This window comes from Zosterops lateralis, assembly GCF_965231275.1.
Source record: "Zosterops lateralis genome assembly, chromosome: 18".
In the NCBI taxonomy this organism is placed as follows: Eukaryota; Metazoa; Chordata; class Aves; order Passeriformes; family Zosteropidae; genus Zosterops; species Zosterops lateralis.
This window is the reverse complement of record NC_139778.1, coordinates 9,682,491-9,704,796: the sequence shown is the minus strand read 5'-3', so window position 1 is coordinate 9,704,796 and position 22,306 is coordinate 9,682,491. Positions and strand designations below refer to the sequence as shown.

At 53.4% G+C, this 22,306-nt stretch overlaps 1 protein-coding gene and 1 pseudogene across 2 annotated transcripts; both read left to right on the top strand.

The window, feature by feature from the left end:
- The first annotated feature begins 902 nt into the window (after positions 1-902).
- On the top strand, positions 903-21,655 carry WIPI1 (WD repeat domain, phosphoinositide interacting 1). Its single transcript, XM_083874843.1, has 13 exons — positions 903-1,026; positions 2,830-2,912; positions 4,174-4,343; positions 8,302-8,398; positions 11,716-11,813; positions 12,890-12,982; positions 13,220-13,290; positions 13,972-14,079; positions 14,470-14,634; positions 14,774-14,881; positions 16,221-16,342; positions 17,020-17,120; positions 21,103-21,655. The coding sequence occupies exons 1-13, from the start codon at positions 956-958 to the stop codon at positions 21,148-21,150; spliced, it is 1,335 nt and encodes a 444-aa protein (XP_083730969.1). The 5' UTR covers positions 903-955; the 3' UTR covers positions 21,151-21,655.
- On the top strand, positions 17,127-21,093 carry LOC310916939 (annotated as a pseudogene). The gene has a single exon. The product of its transcript is annotated as an uncharacterized misc_RNA (transcript).
- Positions 21,656-22,306: the final 651 nt, after the last annotated feature.

Below are 22,306 nucleotides of genomic sequence, written 5' to 3'. Positions count from 1 at the left end.
TCCCTCCAAAACGGTGTTTTGAAGATGTGTGTTTTCCTACTCCTTCCCCAAAATCAATCATCTTCACTGCTGCAGGCTTCAAAACTCCCTCACGGGGGAATATTACGGGCACTCCGAGGCCCCCATGCTGCAGAGGGGGATTAATCCAGGCAGATATATGTGTCCACATGGAATCTGCCTCATGGAGATGGTATTGCATGTGGCTCTTTTTCCAAAAGTCCTGCGGTGCACATCAAGGGATCTTGGGGCCAATGACTTCAGCACTCACATGAGGATTACTCATCTAATTAGGGGGTTTGCAGGCTCTGCCCCGGCGTTTCTGTGCGCTGGTAATGTCATTGCACTGACTCCTGGAATATTTGTCATTTAGTGCCTGGCTCGGAGGTTTGTTTTCCTTTGTGTTTTCTCCGCTAGATTTTACCCTCCCCACGGCAACAGCGGTGTTAAGCACAAGAATGATGCACAAACGCCGTTAGGTTTAGGATGTCAATGCTGTAAAAAGAGAAAAACAACTCTTCAAAGCACTGTTCAGCCAAGGAAGCGGAGAGGCGGACCGACTAGTTTTCCGGTCAGCGGTGTCACCACCACCTTTCCCCGCTCCATCCCCTCACCCAGGCCTTGCTCAGGCCACCCCCGGCCCCTCCAGCCCCATAATGTCGCGCCGTGTCCCCGCGGCACCCCCCGGCCGCGCTCCCCGGCACTGCCCGCGCCCGTCTGATGCAACCACAACATCACCACGTGGCCACGCGCGGCCCTTCCGCGCCGCCAGCCAATGGGAGGCGGTTCCGCCGCTCCGCGGGGCGGGCCCGCCCCGCCTTCTCCTCACTCGATAGGTCACTCCGCGCGTCCATCAGCGGCGAGCCAGCCAATGGGCGGCGGCACCGCCCGTGCGGCGGCGGAGCGGGGCCGGGGCGGGCGCGGGGGGCCGCAGCGGCCGAGGCGCCGCGCCCGCTCCATGGAGGCCGCGGCCGAGGCCCCGGGGGCGCCCGCGGCGCTCAGCTGCTTCTCCTACAACCAGGACTGCACGTAAGCGGGGCGGCCGCCGCGGGGCGGGGGGGTGACGGCGGCCGGGCCGCGCCGGGTGGGGTCGGTCCGGCCCCGCGGCCCGGAGCGGGGCGGGTCCCCACAGGGATGGCCCCGGTGGGACCCACCCGTCACCGCACACACACACGGGCCGTGCTCGGGGGAGAACCCACCCGGGATCGGGCTGTTCCATCCCCACCGGAGCGGCCGCTGTCGGTGAGCGGCCAGCGAGGCCCGCGGTGGGGCTCTGCGGGCCCGGGGGAGGCAGAATTCAGAGCGATGGCCGGGCTCTGCCTCCCCCGCAGCTCGGCCAGCGCTCGGGGGTGGTCGGAGCGGCGCCGTTCTCCCGGGGCTTTGTCCGCTCCGCGCTGTGCGGCCACTTGAGAGGTGGCGGCGTCGCCCGGGGCCACCAGAACCCCCCCGAGGCTGTCGGTGAGCAGCCGGTGCCAGGGCAGCGCCCCGCCCGGGGTAACAGCCGCCTTCCTTGGAGCCTCTCAGCCTCGTCAACCTGTGCTTTACCTGCTCCTCCAATTTAAGAACCGTTCCCAACCGGGACAACAAAAACCTCCCCGGAGCAGCGAGCCGCACACGGATGTGGCAGCTGTAGCCCGGAGCCAGGATCTGCCCAGATCTTGGGGAATGAGATAAGAATCAGAGATATCAGCCTCGGTCACACCTGGAAATGCCATTTCCTTCGCAGCCCTGCTTTGCATTAGTGTGCCCGAACAAAGGGCGCTTTGAGGGATGTGGATGTGCTGCTGATGTGAACCTGCTGGTCACTACCACCAGTATTATTATTATAGGCTGGCTGCTAGTTTAAGACCTAGATCTTGCTGCTTAGTGCAGCTGGAACTGGGCAAGAGATAGTGCTTGACAAGACTGTCCACTACCCTTAACAGTGAGAGCAAAGCTTCCACAGCCTGGATAAGTCACTTAGTCAGTACAGGTGGATCAGCCTCTGGCTTAGGAAACAGCCCCTTCTGTGTCCCACAGGTCCTGTCTGCATCCTCACAGGTAGATCTGTGCCTCTTTCTTCCTCCAGCAGCCACAGTGCCAAAGGAGAAGGATGAGTTTGCTCTCTCAAAGGGATACTCGCCTTCTGTAGGCTCCAAGAGCTTCAGATGGAAAACTGGATTCCTGAGTTTGTTACTTTGTATTATTTAGGTTGGAAACTGAAGTTGTGCCAGGAACTATTCACATCCCCAGTGTCAGGGTTTAACCCCAGCCAACTCCTCACTCAGTGAGGTGGAAAGAAAACCAGAAGGGTAAAAGTGAGAAAATTTATGGGCTGAGATAAAGGTAGTTTAATAATTACTGTGGCAAAAGCCACACATGCAAGCAAAGCAGAACAAGGAATTCATTCCCCACTTTCCATGGCAGGCAGGGCTAAGCCACCCGCAGGACATCATCACACAGCAGGGAGGGGACAAAGGCCACCACTCCAAATGTCCTCCCTTCCCTCCTTCTTTCCCCCTCTCTATCCCCTGAGCCTGACACTGCATGGCCTGGGATGTCCCTGGCCTCAGCTGTCCTGGCCGTGTCCCTTCCCAGCTCCTTGTGCCCTCCCAGCCTCCTCACTGAAGGGGTGAGGAGCAGAGAAAGCCTTGACTGTGTAAGCACAGCTCAGCAATAACAAAAACATCCCCAGGTCAACCCTGTGCTCAGCACAAAGCCAAACGCAGCCCCACACAAGCTAATGGGGCAAAAAATCCCAGTCCAAACCAGTACACCATCCCTGCAGGGACTCTTGCTGTCACCTGGAGGGCTTCAGCTCTGAACCAGCAGGATTTTGCTCTGTCTTTGCAGCTCCCTGGCAATCGGAACCACAACTGGATACAGACTTTTCTCCTTAAGTTCTGTGGAGCAACTGGACCAGGTCCATGAAAGCAGTAAGTCTCCTGTTTCCCTGGGGAGGAATATTGACCAGCAGTACCTTAAATCTGTGGGAGTCCTTCACCTTTGTTAGAGCCCAGCTCCTTTTCCACTCCTGACAGCAGCAGTTTGTGCTGCAGCCCAGCATTCAGAGGCAGTTTCCCACTAGAATGTTTCAGGTACATTGGCAGCCCCCACAGGCTTCCAGCACAGCTGCTGGATAACTCCCAGGCTTTTAATCCAGTGTGGTATTTACAAGCAAGATGTTTTTAACAGGTTTTCCATGTAAAGAAGGTCATTCCCAGCAGGCCTGCAGCTCTTAGCTGTGCTCACAGCAGCATGCAACACACACTGAGCAGCCCAAAACAAGCCTGGCCTCGTGGAGCAGGGATTCCAGGCTGCTTCAGGCCAGAAGTGCTGCAGCTGAGATGCACTGAAGATAACACTTCCCAGCTGGATGTGTTCATCCAGTGGATGTGTTCTCCAGGGGCTGCAGAAGGAGCCTCAGCAATCAGACACACCTGCCTCATCTGAAGCAGGGTCCAGGCTCCTTTCCCAGAGTCAGGCAAAAGGAAACAGGTCCCTGCTGGTGACACACTCAGGGTGATGGGCTGAGGCACAGCCAGTCCCATGTGTCAGTTGTGGGGCAGCCTTTGTTCCTCCAACACAGCCCAGCCCAAAGTGAGCATCACTCAGGGCTGGGCACGCTGGAAATTGCAGTCTCTGGGGATTTAGGTGCAGGGCCTCCAGGAGCACTGCACTGGTGCCTGCTCCACACAGCAGGAGCCATCCCAAACACATCACTGTAAGACACAGCAGCCACTGTTTGCCTCCCCAGGGAGGTTGGGAGAAACCAGACACCACACAGAAGAAACACCAAGCCACAGCCAGCTCCTGCCTCACCTCAGTACACCCCTCACATTCCCCAGCAAACTCCCTGACCAAAGTGAGGGCACTTCTCCCTTTATATCTCCTTCCCAAGGTTCTAGTGCAGCTGGAGGGCCTGAGGATTAGCTTCAGCTGGGCCCTGCCCAGGAGAGAGAGGCACAGCAGTGCTGTCAAAGAAAACTGGCTCCATTTCCGCCTTCAGGGGGAGGTTCTTTAAATCCCTGCCTGCTCTGACCTAATTGCTTTGTGCCAGGCATGAGATATTTTTCACAGAAATGATGCTGAGCACCTTAGCACAGAACCCTCCAACCCCATTTCCTCTTGAGCTGAGTCTTGTTGCTGCAGTCAGACCAAGCTGAAGGCTCTGCCTTGCTCTCCCTGTGTGCCCAGATGAAATCCCAGATGTTTACATCGTGGAGCGTCTGTTCTCCAGCAGCCTTGTGGTTGTGGTCAGCCATGCCAAGCCACAGCAAATGAATGTCTACCACTTCAAGAAAGGGACAGAGATCTGCAACTACAGCTATCCCTTTAAAATCCTGTCCATCCGGCTGAACCGGCAGGTGAGAGGGGTTATCCAGAGTTAGCCCACTCTGCCTCTTTGCTGCTTTTGCCTTTCCAGCTGGGAGCAGCCTGGGGAGGTTTGCAGGGAGGCTGTGAATGGGATTGGAGGGGTGAGTATGGGTTTTACCCACATTTCTGAGGGCCAGCCTGGCAGAGACGTGGCTGATATTAATTAACGAGATGCTGCGATCAGGTGTGCCTTGAAAAATCAAAAAGGTTTTCATAAAGAAGGAAGATAATACAAAAAACAAAAACAAAGCTGAGCACAGCACAGAGACAAATCTCCTGCTTGCTACAACACCTCAAAAAGCATGGATTTTCTTTTTTCTCTCTCTTTAGTACTTAACAGCCCAGGTGGGCTTTTTGGCCCAGTGAGTAACAACAGACTTTGAGTTACATTATCAGAGTCCAGTCCACACTTCTGTGCTGGCTCCAAGCCAATTACCATGAGAAACCCAAAGAACTTTCCAGCTAACTCCCTAAAATGTCTAAAGGTAGACTGAGACTCTCTCCCTATTTGGAAGCACCTGCTGGAGGTGTAAGGATTGCACCACCACAAGTGGGTGCCTGTGCTCTCCTCCCACCCCCTCATGGGGAGGCCTCTGACAGGAGCTGCAGGGCTGTGGGGATCATCTGCCACCACTGTTTCCTTCAGGAGAATGAAACCAAGGTTGTGTTACACAAAAGCTTTTTGTCATCTGCCTTCTTGCCTGTTCAGGACACAGCTCTGCCAAAAAAACACTTTCTCATGTTCCTCCCTCCCCACATCCTGACTTCAGGCCCACCTCTGCCCATCTTGGTTGCAAATGAGACCTTCAAAGTTGGTTACAAAAACCCACGAATAACTTGAACTCTGTGGAAAAGGCAAAAAGCTGCTTTCCAAGTGCTCCTATCAGCCTCGTGTTGGTTTTAAAGGTATAAAACCCACTCAGGCCACTTACAATGAGGCTTTTAGAGTGTTATCCTCTGATGTGACACAGCCTCATGCAGCCCTGAGCTCTTTTGGAGGATTTTAAGTCATCTTTTCTTTTTCTCCATAATTATTTTCCAAGTATGTGCCCTAAGAGGCAGAGGACATTTTACAATGAAGAAATAAGCAGTCTGGGTAATTGTATATAATCAGCCTCTCCTCAGTTAGCAACAGTCAGACCTGCAGTGAGGCTCTCTGGGCTGAGCTTCCAGTAAAGCTGTCTTTGACCAGGAGTTCCTGCACTACAATTAAATCTGTCCTAAATTGATTTTTTTCATTGAAGCTTACAGTGAAGCTGGCAAAAGAGAGACTTCCTTTGAATTGCAGATAGATGTGTGTGTGTGTATAAAAATAAACTGGGAGGTTCCACTGAGCAGCTCTAGGAGATTGGTGTGAATAAAATAAGTTCAGGCTATTCCCCGTGTGCTGCTCTGGAGCTGCCTGAAGGTGATGCACAGTCCCAGCCTGGCATCCGTGTTTCTTGGCTAAATTATGAGCTGGGGTTCAAATCCTGGGCTGAGCTCTTCCTCTGGCTGTGCCACAGACACACCTGCAGGGATTTCAAGATGCTCCAGATGTTTAGAAACACAGAATTGTGGAGTCATTACTGGAAAAGACCTGTAAGACCATCAAGTCCAACCATTTCCCAGCACTGCCACCACTAAACCTTGTTCTGAAGTGCCACATCCACACATTTTTTAAATCCCTCCAGGGATGGTGACCCCACCACTGCCCTGAACAGCCTGTTCAATGCTTAATAACCCTTTTCACAAAAAACTTTTCCCTCAAGTCCCACCTAAACCTTCCCAGTTTGGGTAGGTTGAAGAGAAATCATTATTTCAGTCTACATTTAGGATTTAAAGTGGTGGCCATCAGATTCTGCACCTGGCACTTGAACTCTTGCCTGAGCTGCACTCCACTGGAAGTTCACAGAAGGACAAATCCCAGACAAGGCATTAGCTCAGGAAAATGGTGACAAATTAACCAGGAACAAGTCTCAAACAAAAGGGGCATGTTTCAATCTGATCTCTCTGTGAAAAAGTCCTCATTGTGCAAAGAAGCACAATGTTGCTCCCTCGGTTGTTGTGGGGATTCTTAGTTCCGAACTCCGTGATAACTCTGAAGTGTGTGAGGGTAAATCCTGATTTGTCTCAAAGGGAGGAATCAGGCTGTGCTCTGGGACTGCTGGGGAGCTCCTGGGTTTTCATTCACTGCTGAGACCCTGCAGAGCTCTTTGGAGAGGTTTGAGGTGTTTATCTGTGTCCAAACCCATTTCAGCCCCCAAATCCGGCTCAGTTGTCTGGCCTGATCCATTGAAACTACAGAAGGAGCTGGTGAGCAGTAACATTTTGGACAATTAGCAGTGCCTTGACCCTGTGTAGCAATCACAGCACCTTCTCTGAGGCCCTGTCTGTGTGCACAGTGAGGAAAAACCCCATCCCACTGACCCTCACATGGCCACAGGGCTGCATGGAGGCCAGCAGGGGTCAACCAGCCCTCCCCTCCAGCTCCTGCTGAGCTTGGCCAGACCTCCTCTGCCTCTTCACCTCCCAAACTTTCCTGGATTTTGTCCCTGTGGGTGCCAGCATCTCTGGCTGCTGCTTTGCCATCATCTGGAAACCTCCCTTCACCTGGACATCAAGAGCAGCCCGTTCTGGGAAAGCACATGGTGGCTTTGCCCAGATCAGCTGTATAAATATTCCTCTGCTTGCAAGTGGATGGCTCTTACTGGAGACAAGGCAAAGTCTTCCTGGAAATGCAAAATGGCTCTGACACAGCCCCAGATGCTGTGGTTAGCAGGAATAGAAGTGGGAAAGAGTTTGATCTGAGAGTAATGGTGGAGCAAGGCAGAGATTTTTAATGTGGGTGTTTGAAGTTAGTGACTAAAGCTCCACATTTAGATACTAAATAAGTGGCCTCATTTCTGAAGAGGTGGAGGCTTCCTGGACATGGATTTGGGTACTCCAACTTCAGGATGGATGGGGTCTGGGCTTTGGCTTTTATTGGGATGTTTTTAGTGCATCTGGACTCTTGGCACTAAGGGAGTGAAGCTGTGCACTTGCTGGATGTACAAAGCTCAGCCCTCCAGCCAGACCCAAAGCCTGGTCCCAAAAAAAGCCTCTGTGCAAAAAGCCTCCGTGGTGACATGTAGGGATCTGGACCAAGTTGAGACACAAAGCTGAGTGGCCACAGAGATGGTGGTCAGGACTAAGGTTACAGCATCAGGCTTCTCTTTGCCTTTCTGCCTTCCCTCCCTTGCCTCCCTCCTTTCCTTGGCAGCTCCTCCTGGTCTGTTGGATGTTCCTGGCAGGGTCAGCAGAAGAGGTACAAGCACCTGAACTTGGGAAATCCCAGCCCCTCAGCCAAGATGGTGCAGGGGTGACTGTCCCTGAACAAATGTGTCTCAGCTCTGTGTTCATGCAGTTCTGCTGGGCACATAAAGCAGAGTCTTCCCTGCTGACACCAAATGGGAAAAGAAACATTAATGTGCTGGACAGGTAGATTTGGTTTAGCAGCAGTGGCAGACCCAGCACCTCAATGTTGTCTCCCAAATCAGGAAGAAGTCAGGGCAAAGGGCCTGTATTTGCATCTGGAGGCACACTGACTCTGCTGCCAGGTCTTTGTGATCAAAAAGTGATTTGTTATGAATTGCAGAGAAAAGGTGAGGTAGGGATAGATGGCAATCAAGGCATGTGGTGGGGTGAAACCTGTTCCTGGGCATGGGGAAGATGTAGAGGAGCAGAGAAGTCATGATGTTTTGTCTTCCCTCTAAAAGCAAGACCAGATTCAAAAACTCACAAAACAAGAGTCGTACAAACCCAAATGTGAGAGGGGATGGAGAAGCAGAAGAGATCATATTTCTGTTACATTTCAGTGTGTGGGAAATTCCTGCTGAGTTTGTCTGACAGCAAAGGTTTGGGAAGTGTGGGAGCAGCAGCCAGAGGCACTGTGGTGGGGTTCTGTGCATGTCCCCTGTGTCCTTGCAGAGGCTGGTGGTCTGCCTGGAGGAGTCGATTTACATCCATAACATCAAGGACATGAAGCTTTTGAAGACTATTATGGATACACCTCTCAACACAACAGGTGAGCATGGGAGAACTGTGTGAAAGGGAGCTTAGTAGAGCCACAGCATTGTGTTAGAATTTAAACCAGTGGCCTGTGCATCCTAATCCAGCACTGGGAAGTCAGAAATGCGTGGAGGCAGTCAGGCAGGCTGGAGAAAATCACAGGATAAGCTGAACTGGAAGGGACCCACAAGGATCACTGAATCCAGCTCCTTGCCCTGCACAGCACCATCCCAGCAATCCCACCCTGTGCCCAGAGTATTGTCTAAACTCTCCTTGAGCTCTGTCAGGCCTGGTGCTGTGACCCTGCTCTGTCCTGAGCAAACCCCTGCCCTATCTGGAGCAAACCCCTGCTCTGTCCAGAGCAGATGCATCAGAGGAGGGCAGAGATGGGGCAGAAGGGTCTGACGTCCCCTTGGGGTCAGGTCCCAAAGCGATCACCGGGGTCAGAACACAAACCCAGGCACAGCACCAACCCCTGCCAGGGAGTTCCCAGCAGCTGCCACCTGATCCTAATCCACGCAGGCTGCAAACCCGAGGGGCAGGGCAGGTGGCTGCAGCACAGATCCTGTGTGTGTGGCACAGGGTGAATCCGGCTTTCCTGCTGCTGGGAGAGGAGTTATTTTTATCAGCAGAGAGGGAAGCTTGGCGGGGTGCCCGCGTCGCTGCGCCGTCCTGCTCGGGCTGCAGCAGCATCCTTTCATGGCTGGGTGCTTGGGAAGCTGCTGATGTGCTCACGCTTGGCCTCGGGGCTTTCAAGGGATGCTCTTCCAGCAGCTCCCCTGACCTACTTCAGGTCTCACCAGATGGGCTCTCTGTGTGGATTAAACATGCTAAATGCTGCAAATATAATTAAAGTTTAAAACCTTCCCAAGAAGGCCTGGCAGCAGGGTGGGCAGGGATACCCAGGCCTGGAGCTGTTCTGCAGAGGGGCTGGAGGATCAGGTCATGGTTTAAGAGCAGCAGCAATCAGCCAGGGCAGGACTGGGATGCTACAGATCACAGGCTTCATATGGACTTAGTGTTTTAAACCCTTTTTACTGTAGCAGCTGTCATTGAAATGAGCTCAGTGACAAGTGCAAGTGCCCCTGTTGTCCCTGAGCCATCTGCTTTAGTCCCAAGCTTGACCCCAAGGACACTGTGTCCAGTAGGTCAGGGCAGTCCAGCCTCAGTGCTCTTTGTGCAACTTGTTTAGGAGTGGGGATGTAGAAGCACATGGAAAATGTGTCACCCCCCTAAAGTGTGTGCCCTGGGCACGGTGACACCACACAGGCAGGACCAGGACTTGCTGTAGCCACACTGGGCAGTCATAGTGAGATCTCTGGCTGTTCCTGACCAGCACCTGGCTCCTGATCCAGCCTCTTCCACGTAGCAGAGGAAAATGCCCACGGTGTCCAAGACAGTTGTTTTTCCTGTGATTCACCTCAGGGGCAGGATCTGAAGCAAGGAGGTCACGGTGCTTGGGGTGACATGTGTGCTGTGGGGGCACATCTTGGGAATGACTGCAGCTTTGGAAAGCACCTCATGTGGCTCCCCCCAAGCCCTGGATGTGCTTGGACCTGCTGGCATGAGGGCAAGGCCAGGCTTCCTGGATACAGTAGCGTTTTTCCGTGCTGTTTGAGGAATCCACCTGTGACGTGGCACTCCCAGCGGTGCCGTCCCAGCAGTGCCAGCCTGCCTCCTTCCCTCCTGAGCCCACCACTGCAAGCACCAACCCTCACCATGGCTGCGGGGCTGCTGAGGGGAGAGAAGCATCTTCAAAGGCTGCCCGTGGCCCTGTGATCCTTGTTCTTTGTGTGTCCCTGAGGTCAGCCCAGTACACTCACATCTGTGTTTTCCCCTGGCCTGGTTTCCCGGCCGCCTCTCCCGGCCAGAGGAGCAGAGGGAGCGGGTGACTCACCCCGAGCGCTCAGAGCTCGCTTTGTTTAGCTCCAGCCTTCCCTGATCCTCTCTGAAAGGGCTGTGCTGATCCCCCCGTGCTGCCGGGGCCGGGGGATCACCATCCGGAGCAGGCAGGATACTCATACAGCAGCAGTCTCTGGGCTATCTTTGCCTTGCTCCTATCCCTCCCTCTTTAATTGCCTTTTAATTGCCCGCCCTTTGCTGCCGCCCTGCTCCTCACGCCTCTCCCGGCGCGCCGTCCCTGGCATGATGTGCACGCCCCTGGATGGATGGGGAGCGGATCCTTGGGGCCTCCGGCTGATCCTGCAGCTCCTGCCTCCGCCGCGGTCTCTTTTGTTTGGTTATAAACAATGACCTAAAACGAGAGCTCCGGCCGATCCTTCCCCGCTGCTGCTGGGCGGGGGCCAGGGCCGTGTCCCGACACGGGGCTTGCACGGCACGGCAGGACACGTCCGTGCGGCTACGTGCGGTGTGTGGCTGTCCCGCTGGCCCCCTGTGCCCTTAACCCCGCCGCTTCCTCCGCACGTGGGGGGCGGTGGGACCCCCGCCGCGGGTCAGGAAGCTCAGGTCGTGCCGGAGCCTTGAGCCGGGCTTTGGGAGGGCTGCGAGCACACGGATGTGGGGCAGGAAGCGAAGCCAGGCACGTTTAGTATGTGACAGGATTCACCGGGCTGGATCCTCAGCCAGCAGCGGGAGCGGGAGGCAGGAAGAGATGCTCCTTTCCGAGGTCACCTGGGGGACAAGCGGGTGGATGTACCACACACGTATCCATCCATCCCTGTCTCATCCTCTGATTCCTGCCCGCTTTGAAAGGAGCGCTTGAGGAACCTTTGTGCTCGTGTTGGCACAAAACCAAATGGCTCTTATGGGGGAGAATTCCCCCTGTGCTTAAAATTTCGCTACGTTCAGTCCCTCGTCAGCCGGAAACTCCCTGCACAGCTGGCGCATTTCCTTTGTCTTTCTCTGCTTCCCTTTTCCATTGAGAGCAGAAGGAAATGGCACTGCCTTCAGCCAGGCTGCACCGGGGCTGCGCCCACACTGGGCTGCTCCTCTGAGCTTCCAGCCCGGCCCCTACACCCTGTGCACATCTGGACGTGTCCAGATGTGGCTGGACAGGAGCGCTGCCAGCCCTCAGACCCACATGTCCTTTGCTGTTTCACGCACCTATCCCTGCCTTCTCCAGGGGATGATAACGCAGGGGGAAAGCCCAGAGCGTGCTGAAAAGCCGGGTCTGGGTTTCCTGTGCTCGGGGAGGGCGGCAGGGCACGGCCGCCGTTCTGTCCCGTACCAGCAGATGTCCCCACGGCCGAGGTGTTCCCAGCGCTGCACGGCCCCGCTCCCAGAACGAGCCAGAGCCTGAACCCCCCCCGGGCCGTGCCCCGTGCTGTCCTCCCCCCGCTCCCTGCCTCAGCCGTGTCCCTGTCCCCCTGCCAGGTCTGTGTGCTCTCTCCATCAACCACGCCAACTCCTACTTGGCTTATCCCGGCAGCGCGACCAGCGGAGAGATCGTGCTTTACGACGGAAATACTTTGGTAAGCGCGAAGCTCAGCCTTTGGATACCGGCAGGGGCCGAAAACAAACAGAGCCACAGCAAAGCCAACGGGGCCCTTGGGAAGGATGAATAAATACACTCCACCGAGCTGCAGTGCGAGGGAATTGCCTGGGAGGCACATCTGGACGGAGCCCCCTCGCTCGGAGCAGACAGCTCTGAGATCAGGACGCGCATCTCCCAGCACAGGATATTCAGGGAAATGTGACCCACTGCCCTGCAGCCCAAGGGCCACTGCCAGGCTGACACTGGGGTTGCTGTGGGAGCGTCAGCAGCTTATCCCATGGGAATGATGTGAGCAGCGTGGGCCAGGGGGATTGGAGCTGCTCCAGGCACAGGGCAGGGCCTGGAGCAGCCACTTTGCCACACTGCAGGCTGGAAGGGATGCCGGACCCAAAGTCACAGGGAGGGCAAAGTGTCCAAAGTCCCCTTAGGAAATCTGTCCCTGGCTGGATGCAGGGTCATGATTATCTGCTGTTTATGCCAAGGCTTTGGGTTACATAAGGCTGGTGGCTCCGTACGTGCAGTGACAACTGAGGATCTGCAGCAGGGAGGAGCAGAGCACAGGGCTGTGCTGCAAGAGTTGCTATGAGGGCTGGGGCTCCCTGCAGGTACCAGGGTGGTGTCACTGCATCAGGACTTGCTGTGCAGCACAGAGAACTGCAGGGAAGTCAGCTCTCACCCTGACAGAGAAAGGCCAGGCTTTGGAGAGGGTGCAGACACAATCCTGAACCCTGGAGAGGCAGGGAGCTGAAGTTCCCTGCCCCTGAGGTGAGCATTCTGTAATCACTGTGGCCATGATAGGTGGGGAATGAACCCAAGGCAGGGCAGAGATAAACTGCTGGAGATGTTGAGGAGATACCATCAGCACAAGATGATCCCGTGAATCCATATCAGCAGGTGTGGATAGGGTGTGAGGCAGGAACGCCCTGCTCTCACACAGTCCAAGGAGCAGTGTGTCCCTTTGCCCACACAGCCCAAGGAGCAGCGTGTCCCTTTGCCCACACAGTCCAAGGAGCAGCATGTCCCTTTGCACTGACATTTCCTTGTGCCCTACAGAAAACAGCCTGCACCATTCCTGCCCATGATGGGCCTCTGGCTGCCCTCGCCTTCAACTCCACCGGCTCCAAGTTGGCCAGTGCTTCTGAAAAAGTGAGTGTGGCTACAAGTACCCTCCCTCTGCCCAGGGCTGCATCAGCACCCCTGAGCTGCCCCTTCTTAAACACAGCCAGCACATAAGGGCTGCTGACTCCTCAGTGTATCAGGATCAGACTGAGCCCAGCTGGCAAACAGGAGGAGCCTTTGCACATCCCGAGTTTCCTGGGTGTGTCAGGGAATGGGCTCCTTGGCCTACTCCTATGTGATATTTCCATTTGTGTTTTTTTGCAGGGCACAGTCATTCGTGTATTTTCCATTCCTGGGGGGCAAAAACTCTATGAATTCCGCAGAGGGATGAAAAGGTCAGTTCATTCTTCTGGCAGTGACGAGTACACAGAAGGCTCCCAGAGCCAAAATGTAAACACAGGGACACAGGGCAACGTCAGATCCTGGTGGCTTTGGCATCTTTTGCAGAAGGAAAACAAGAGCAAACATATCAGCTCGAAATGTCATTGTGCCAGGCTGTGCCCAGCTCATTGGTTCCCTTCAGTGTGTCACAGAGCAGGGTGATGGCAGGGAACAGACGTGGAGTCACTCTATTTACTCTGTCCTTTCTTTTTCCTTATTTGAAATAATGAAGTCCCCAGAATTATCAGAGACCTCATTCCTGCTGAACCTGTGCAGGAGATGCTGTCGTGTATCCCAGTGTTCAGGACTTTGAATATCCTCCCTGGTCTCTGCAGCACCAGAAGCTGCAATGAGGTTGGCACAGATGTTCCCTCCACAGGCAGCTCTGTGAGCAAGGACATTTCCACCTCTCTGGCTGTTTGTCATTAGCTCCAGGCTACCCCCAGCCCTGCTGAGTGAAGGGATTAGGGAATTGCTTATCAGGGAGCCCACAGGCTCAGCAGCAGCTGTGCAGGGTGATCCTCACCATGGATGGGTCTCCTTCCTGCCCATCCACTCCTCTGTGAGCCAAACCCAGCAGTTCCCTTTGAATGGTTGCTGTGGAAGTGACCAGTCCTGTCCTTGCTTGGCTCTAGGTATGTGAACATCAGCTCCCTGGTGTTCAGCATGGATTCCCAGTTCCTCTGTGCTTCCAGCAACACGGAGACTGTGCACATCTTCAAACTGGAGCATCTCACAGACAGGTGAGGGATTAGCCTGGCTTAACCTGCCTGCCCCAGGGCTGTCTCTGCTTCAGAGGTCTGTGTTTGCACAGCTGCTGCTCTTCATGTCCTCACCACATACTCTCCATGAGCAATACCAGCTGCAAACTGTCCTTGTGTCCTGAGGGACTCACTCTTTGGAAAAGGCACACACTGCACCCCTGCTGTCAGGCTCTCCAGGCCTCTCTGGGTTTATTAGTGGCCACTGTCCCCTGCCTCCTGCAGCCAGGCTGGTGCACAGTGTACAGGTGCTCCAGAAAACCCTTCACCCCGCTGAGATCAGGTCTGTTCCTGGTGTTTTGTCACACTGATCACAGTGACCCCACTGACGCTGCTTTGTGACCCCACTGACGCTGCTTTGTGACCCCTCAGCCGGCCAGAGGAGCCTCCAACCTGGAGTGGTTACATGGGAAAGATGTTCCAGGCTGCTACCAACTACCTCCCTGCCCAGGTGTCGGGCATGATGAGCCAGGACCGAGCCTTTGCCACCGTCCGGCTGAACATCTCCGGACAGAGGAACATCTGTGCCCTCTCCACGTACGTGCTGACCCTGCTGACCTCTGCCCCCTGGGCCAGGCCAGCCTTATCTCACCTCTCTGCCTGCAGAGCACGTGGTGTGGCTGCTGCTGTGTCCGTGTGGGTGAGTTTCTTGGCCTCAGGATGCTTCTCCCACCAGGATTCAGAAGCTGCCTCGGCTGTTGGTGACGACATCGGATGGACATCTCTACATCTACAACCTGGACCCGCAGGACGGAGGGGAGTGTGTCTTAATTAAAACCCACAGGTAACTCTGCCTCCACTCACACCTCATACAGAGGCTGATCTTCTCAAAAATGAAGGGAAATCTCACCTGGCAGCACAAAATGGAGCAAGAAAGTTAGAACTGAGTTTGTGGTTGGAGCTTTGCCTGATCTGACAGACGTGGCAGGGAAGCACATGAACAGGCAGGGACACAGGGCTTCTTGCAGGAGAAACCAGAGACATCTCAGATGGCATGGCAGCTGTGGGATATCCCAGCTTAGACTGGGCAGGCTGTGCTTTAGGAGGTACCCCCAGCAGCAGAGCTCTGACTATCGTGGTGGCAGGAGAGCAGAGCACCTTTTCCAGATTGCAGTGGGTGCTGGAGAGCTGACTGGGGGTAGGATGGTGTGGAGTGACACAGTGAGCTTCTGTTAACAAAAGCCCAGTGCCAAAGCAGAGGAATTTTTTCATGGAAGGGGTTGCGAAGCATTGGAAGGGGCTCCCCAGGGAGGTGGTGGGGTCACCATTCTTGGAGTTGTTTAAGAATGGACATGGCCCTCAGTGCTCTGGTCTGGGTGACAAGCTGCTGGTGATCAGTCAAAGGTTTTGGGCTCGATGATCTCAGAGGTCTTTTCCAACCAAAATCATTGTGGGATTCTGTGAAAACAGAGCCTCCCCCGCCACTGCTCAGTCCATATGCAAATCCCATTAAGCACATAACCCCCCCGCACACATCTGGGCTGCTTGGCTCCAGATGTGAAGCCTTTGGGGTGGGGTGAGATGTAACATGTGCTCCAGGCCGGGAGGTGGCTGCCAGCCAGGAAAGTGCCAGCAGCTTTTGGAAAAGCCACAAAACAAAAGCACTTCAAAGCTGCGCTGTCCAGCGCGCGCCGCCCGCAGCCCCCAGCCTTGTCATGTGGGCTCCTCTGAGCATCAGAGGGCTGAAAAGGGCCCTTGGGTCATGAGTTACATTACATCATACGATATCTCTGCTCAAACTCTGTCCTAAACTAGCCAGGGCTGCTTTTCCCATCTAGTCTGCTCCTGTTGGAAGCCCTTCGGAGCCCCCTCTGTGATTAGAAACACTGTTTGCCTTTGTAACCTAAAGCTTTTGTGGTCAATCTGTTCCCTTCTGTTCCCATGCCAGCATTGTCCTCCAGCCGAAGTGGTGCTTTCCCTATCTCCTTCTTCACCCCCTGCTTTCCTCGTGGAGCACAATGCTCCCCTGTCCACAGCACTGCTGGGGCTGCTGCATGCCGTGATGGGGATGGGTGATGTGCTTCGAGGAGATGTGGATGCATGGGCTTGTCTTAGCTGGAGCTGGGGAGGAACAGCTGGGATCAGAACTAACTCTTCTCCCCTCTCTTGATCTGTACAATTAGTCTCCTTGGCTCAGGAAAGATGGAGGAGAACAAAGAAAACGACCTTCAGCCTCCAGTACCTCAATCTTATGCAGCAACTGTAGCCAGACAAAGTACAGTGCCTTCAACTTCGACCATGCCAGGTAAGCACCACATCTGCCCTTCCTCAGGCAGATGACACCTGGGGCAAAGGGGAAAGTGTCCCACATTCCAAGGGTTCATCCAGGATGTGCATGTGCATGTGGTGACATGTGCACTGCACACTGGGGCAGCAGGACTTTGGAGCTCACCTGGTTCATCCTCTGCCACAAAAACAGGGCACAGAGCAGAGTTTTCCTATGCCAGTTCTGCTCCCTGTGCTGAGCTGTGTCACAGACAGGCCCAAGGCAGAGCAGGAACCAGTCTTTGGCAGACAGGAGCTGCTGCCAGGTGGTTTCCATAGGTGGTGTAACCATGGGTGTAGAAGTCAGGGCTCACTCTTGTTGTGGAGAGATTGCCTCAGAGTCTCTGAAGCTGGTACACCTTGTACTAACCTGCTGCAGGAAAAGACTGGGTGACTACAGATCCACATACATATGCAGATCTTACTCTGAAATTGGTGCTTAGGTTCATGGCAGGAGGAGGAAAGCTGCTGCCATGGGCTCTGACCATGTAGTTCATCCATAACCCATAGTGACCATGGAGACACTCTCCTCTTTCTCAGTCCATGAAGCCAGAGGAAGCAGCTCAGTGCTAAAAGGCTGGTAACAGTGTCTGCTGCTTGTGTGCAGCCTCCTCCCATCCCTTCCTGCAGTCACTCTCTGTGTTTTCCCCTGGCCAGGTTACTCGGAGGACGGCGGAGCCCTGCGGGGGGAGGTGATCCCAGAGCATGAGTTTGCAACTGGACCAGTCTGTCTGGACGATGAGAATGAGTTTCCTCCTGTGAGCATTCGGGACCCCTAAACCTGCAGTGCAGCCCTCATGCTAAAGGAGGAAGTAGTTACCTCTCCCAGAAGAGATTCCATTGCCCCCTCCTTGTCCCATCTCGCTGTGAAACCTAAAATAACTGAATGGGTTCTAGGGACAGTGCCAGGAAAAGGACACCCCACTGAACAGCAGCTGGGGATGGGGCAAAACTGATCAAAACTAAGCAGAGATAGATCTGAACAAACTTGGCTGAATGGTGTTCAGATCCAGACCTAACCTTTGTGCCTTGAGCAGATTTCTAATATTATCAGGAATAGTTTTAATTGGAACGATTTAGAAATAAAAACTTCATACCTCGTTGCATTTTCAGTCAGTTGTGTTAGTTCATGGAATGCAACTGGAACATACCTGAACCTCACCAGTCTCTTAATTTCCAAGGTAACTGAGAAGGAAACTTCTTTTCCAAGTACAAAGATGAAAGGAATAACAGAGTTTTAAACCATTTCATGGTTTTTATGTGGCACTTTCTCAGTTACCATTGGAAGGAGCTAGTGGATTTTTCAACCTAACTTCAGCCTGGCAATGTCTTTCTGGCTCCTTTTCCTATTCCACACTCATTAATTAAGTATCTAACCCTAATTGGACAAACGTTGTTCTGTGCTATGATCTGGTTGTAATCAGTGGTGTCTTCATAGCAGTAATGCAGGAGAATATTGTAATGGATTTCAGGTTGCAGCCTTGGCAGGCTTTTGGAATTCCTGACTTCATTTTTACATATCCTGCTGCTGGAGTTTTGCCTGAAAAGGAGGAAGTACAAACCTTATCCCAGGATTCGTTCCATGTGCTGAGCTGACCTCTGTGAGGCACCTTCCTCTGAGCTGAGGCAAAGTGTTACTTAGATAAAAGGAGGCTGGCTCATGACTCCCTTTGAGCCAGCACCACCTAAACCTAGCTCAACTCACACAACCCTCAGATTATTCCTTTCCTTACCTGCAACATTCCCTGCTGCAAACCGGGAGCAGGAATTTCCCACTTGTCCAACTCCATTACTCAAGAAGGATATTTAAAATGTCTCCCTCTGTGTGCCTACAGAGAAGGTGATGGCTCAGGCCCCTGGAAGGAGCAGCAGGGACAGAGAGAAATCCTTTGTTTCCTTCTGCTAAACCTGCTCTTGAACTCGTGGGCTGGGGACAAGCAAATGCCAGCACGCAGGAATCACGCTGCTCCTGAACGAGGCTTCCTGCTGGGACTGTGCTGGATGAAAGCAGCCCCAAACCCCTGCTGGACCACAGCAGGTGCTCTATGAAATGAACTTTGATCCCTCCAAATCCTGTCATTAACCTGACAGAGCAGTGGCATGTGTATTGTTAGGGAGGAGGTGGTGTGGGATGGGAAGGTGCTTTTTCCAAAATTACTCCCTGATAAGGAGCAAAATGGAGCTTCCAGATAAAGCCCCCAAAGCTCTGGGTTTGGGGTTTGCCCCTCGCAGTGGGAGCACTCAGGATGTTTGGATGCTCTGGATTTCACTGAACTTGGCTGTTTTCTCAGCACTTGAGGTCTCCAGTCTCAGTGAAGGGGGTTTCAGGCATCGGTCACTCCTGTGCAGAGAAGGAGGGAGAGAAAACCTGACCTTATCCAACAAAAATGTTTTGACAGCATTCAGCTTTGCGGAAACATGGGAAGGGTTTTGTTTGTTTTCCAGTGTGCAACAAAAAGACTTTTAAAAACCTCAAAACTTGTGACAAAATGGAATATTCACCCGCAGCCCACGGTATGGCTTTGAACTCAGACATGGTTCTGGAGAAACAGCAGTGCTCAAACCCCACAGTTTCTCCCCATTTTGAAACCTCTTGTCTTCCCTTGACCTCAAGCAAGACTTCAGAGGCTCAGCTGTTAAAAGACTGAGGAAAACCAGCTTCAGCCTGACATAAAATCTGTCAAATGCTGCCTGTTCATTAAGTGGAAGGAGGGACAGATTGGAGAGGAGATGAGGAGCCCAAGGAGGACTCGTAAAAAGTGGCCTCACTGGAGGGAACGTGGATGTTGCTGCTGCTGGTGCCAGGATTGTAGAAGGAGGTTAAACCAGTTCAGACAATTCCTGCTTGGATGGGGTGGATTAAGCACTCCCAAGTCACTGCTGAGCTTGGGCAGGAAGGACTCAGGTGTTACTGAGGGAGACAGGGGGCTGAAGCCATGGGAGCCGTGCTGGATGTGCAGGGAGGAGGCTGCAGAGCCCTCACCCTGCAGGATCAAAGATGTTACAGGGTGGGAAGAGCAAACCCAGCTCTGGCTGCAAAATTGTGGTGATTTGGGCTGTTGTCTGGTCACCTGCCTGAGCAGCCACCCCTGTTCTGTGGGTATAGCAGGGACTGAGTTTTGCAGTGGTGCTGGGAGCTGCTGGGGTGTGCTTTGGGCCAGGCAGGGCACTGCAGTTCTGGGGTAGTGCTGTGAGGTTTGGTAAAAGAAATCCTACAGGATTCTGCAAGGCCTGTGTGCAGCTGGGGAGTGCAACCAAGGGATCTTCCCAAAACTTCTGGGATTCAGTAGGAAGGATGATTTCTTCCAGCAGATTGGTCAGTGCTTTCCAGACATAAGTGATCCATCCTGCATTTGGCTGCAGGGCCCAGAGGTGAAGGTTTTATCAGGAGAGCCATTTCATTAAGTCAAGTGAGACTGCAATCAGCTCTTCAAAGGCAGTTTCCCCTCACTGATACTCCATCACTCTTAAAACCCATCTCTTTCCCATGGGTGTTTGGCTGCTCCAAAACAGTTTGGGCAGTTTCCTGTGCTGCCAAAGGATGCTGCTGCCTGTAGGAGAGAAAAAATCCGGGGGGATCTACAACAGGCAGAAATCAGTCACCTGTCATGGGGGTCCACACACCCCTCTGCTGCTCCAGACCACAGATCTTGATACAAGAAACCAGGTTGCAGATACAGCTCTGGCTCTGTGGAACCAGCATTGGCCCAGATTCCTCCTGGCTGTTTGCTGAATGGTGTTTCCCTCATTCTGTTGCATGGATATGGACATTTAATTATTTTAAGTGATTGTTTTTTAACAGCTGGCTGGTAGCAGGAGGAAAGGCCACAGATTTTTCCAGTGGGGCTCTACTTGTAATTATGTTTTGTAGGGGATGAGGGAGTTTGGCAGAACCTGGCTCCTGCCCTTGTAGCTCAGACTGGCATTTTGGGCAGCTGGGGCTTGCAGGATTAAGCCCAGCTTATCAGTCCATTATCAGAGGTCCTTTGGGAATTGTGCCATCCAGTGTCAGTGCTTGTGCCAGGAAACCTGGCCAGTGATGGTCCTGCAGCTCATGGAGAGACAGACCTGGGAGGAGGAGCTGGCAGAGACCCTCTGCAGCAGGAGCTGTGGGGTTCACATCCCTTCCAGGTCACGTCTGGCAAGGCTGGAGCTGGGACAGATCTGCCCATGCCTCATCCAGGAGCAGGGACACATTTTACACAGGTCTCTGTGGCAGGAGTAGCTGATGGGAGGTGAATCTGGGTCCTGCTGCTGCCTGTTCTTCTCTGCTGCTGCTTTACTCTTGCACTCAGAGGCTTTGCTGGTGTTTAGGCGGGGCTTTTCCTCCCTTAATCCTGTCTAACTTGTTGGAGTTTAATTCTGGGATCCATCCAGAGACCCTGGAGCGACACAAGGATGCCCAGCACAAACCTTTCCCTCCAGCCACACCAGAGCTGAGCTTTTTGGGAGCCCGCAGTGAGGCAAATGCAGTCCCAAAATGCAGTCCCCAAAGCTCAGCCCAGTGCCAGCCAGAGGCCAGACACACTCACCCCTGAACCAGATGGTTCCTGTTCCCAGGACTATAAATTTGGGGAGGGGGGAGAGCAAATAAATAAACCTCTCACCAATCTGCCTTGGAATGGAAAGTCAAACACTGCGGGACATCCCTCCCCCTGCTCCTCCCCAGCGCGTAAAACCAACTGGAAGCACTCCCTGGTGCTGGGAAAAGTAAGGCCCTTCTTGTTTTGATTTTGGTAGATAATCTTGTGCCGTGGAGGTCAGCCGGGCAAGGCGAAGAGGTCATGAGGAGCAGCAAAACATCCACGCTTAGGAGAGCTGCTGGGAGGTGCTTTGGAAAAGCCAGGAGTTTCGAAGAACAGATCTGTGAGTCCCCCCGAGATGAGAGAAAAAAATAATATATATATAAATTAAGGTGGGCCACACTTTTTCCTCTGTGTATAAGTGAACAGCTGGCCCTGTTAGCCCCTGTTTTTAATTTGTGTCTGGGTGGGGTGTCAATGTACTGTATGCACAAGGCTCTATTTAACAGACTGTATGTTAGAACCACAGTGTAAATGCTAATTTAATCAGATTTGTATGTAACCAGAATTTTATATACCCATTTGTCCCTTTTCTAATTTATGCTGTTTTATGTGTATAAATGTACTTATAGGAAGAGATATTAAACTTATGTCTTTGTACAGTATATACAGACTATTTTAACCCAGGCAAAGTATTTTTGCAGTGATATTAGAGAAGATGCCATTTGCTATGTTGAAAGACAGAATAAAGTCACAGTCTGTCCCTGGCAGCTCCTGCTGTTCTTTTTGGGGCCCTAAAGGTGTCAGTCTGGATTAAGTTTGGGGAGTGGGAGGGGTTTTAGGGTTTGGGGTGAGGGCAGAACACCTGGGTGAGTCCACACAAGTCCTCCTAAGGCCAAAGAAAGATCTGGGTGTGTAAATCAGAATCCAGAATGGTTTCAGAACACCCTCACTCAGCTGCTGAGAAATCCCAGTGGTTTTTCAGGTTTCAGCTGCACATTCAGTTCTGCCTTTGCAGCTCCCCAGGCCTTTGCACCTGCCCAGAAATGGCCCCACAGGAGCTGTTTGACTCCATCTGTGCCTGCATTGGGATCAGCAGGAGCGGCTCCTCTGCCTGGAGCCCTTATCTGCTGGGACACCCCAGGGCAGGGACTGACCTCCCCAAACCCCACAGTTACACCTTTCTCTTTCCTGCAGAGCTGATGGGGAGCAGCCCCAGTTCTCTCCCTGCCAGGGAGAACAGGCAACAGCCTTTCCCAAACCCTTGGCTGTCACAGTGCAGTCTCAGGACAAGCTGAGTGTCCTTCCCATGTGGATGGCAGAGTGTCCATCCCACATGGATAGCAGTGTCCATCCCATATGGATGGCAGCCCTCAGGGACAGCCCAGGACCCCCTTCCTTCTTTCCACAGACAGCTGCGT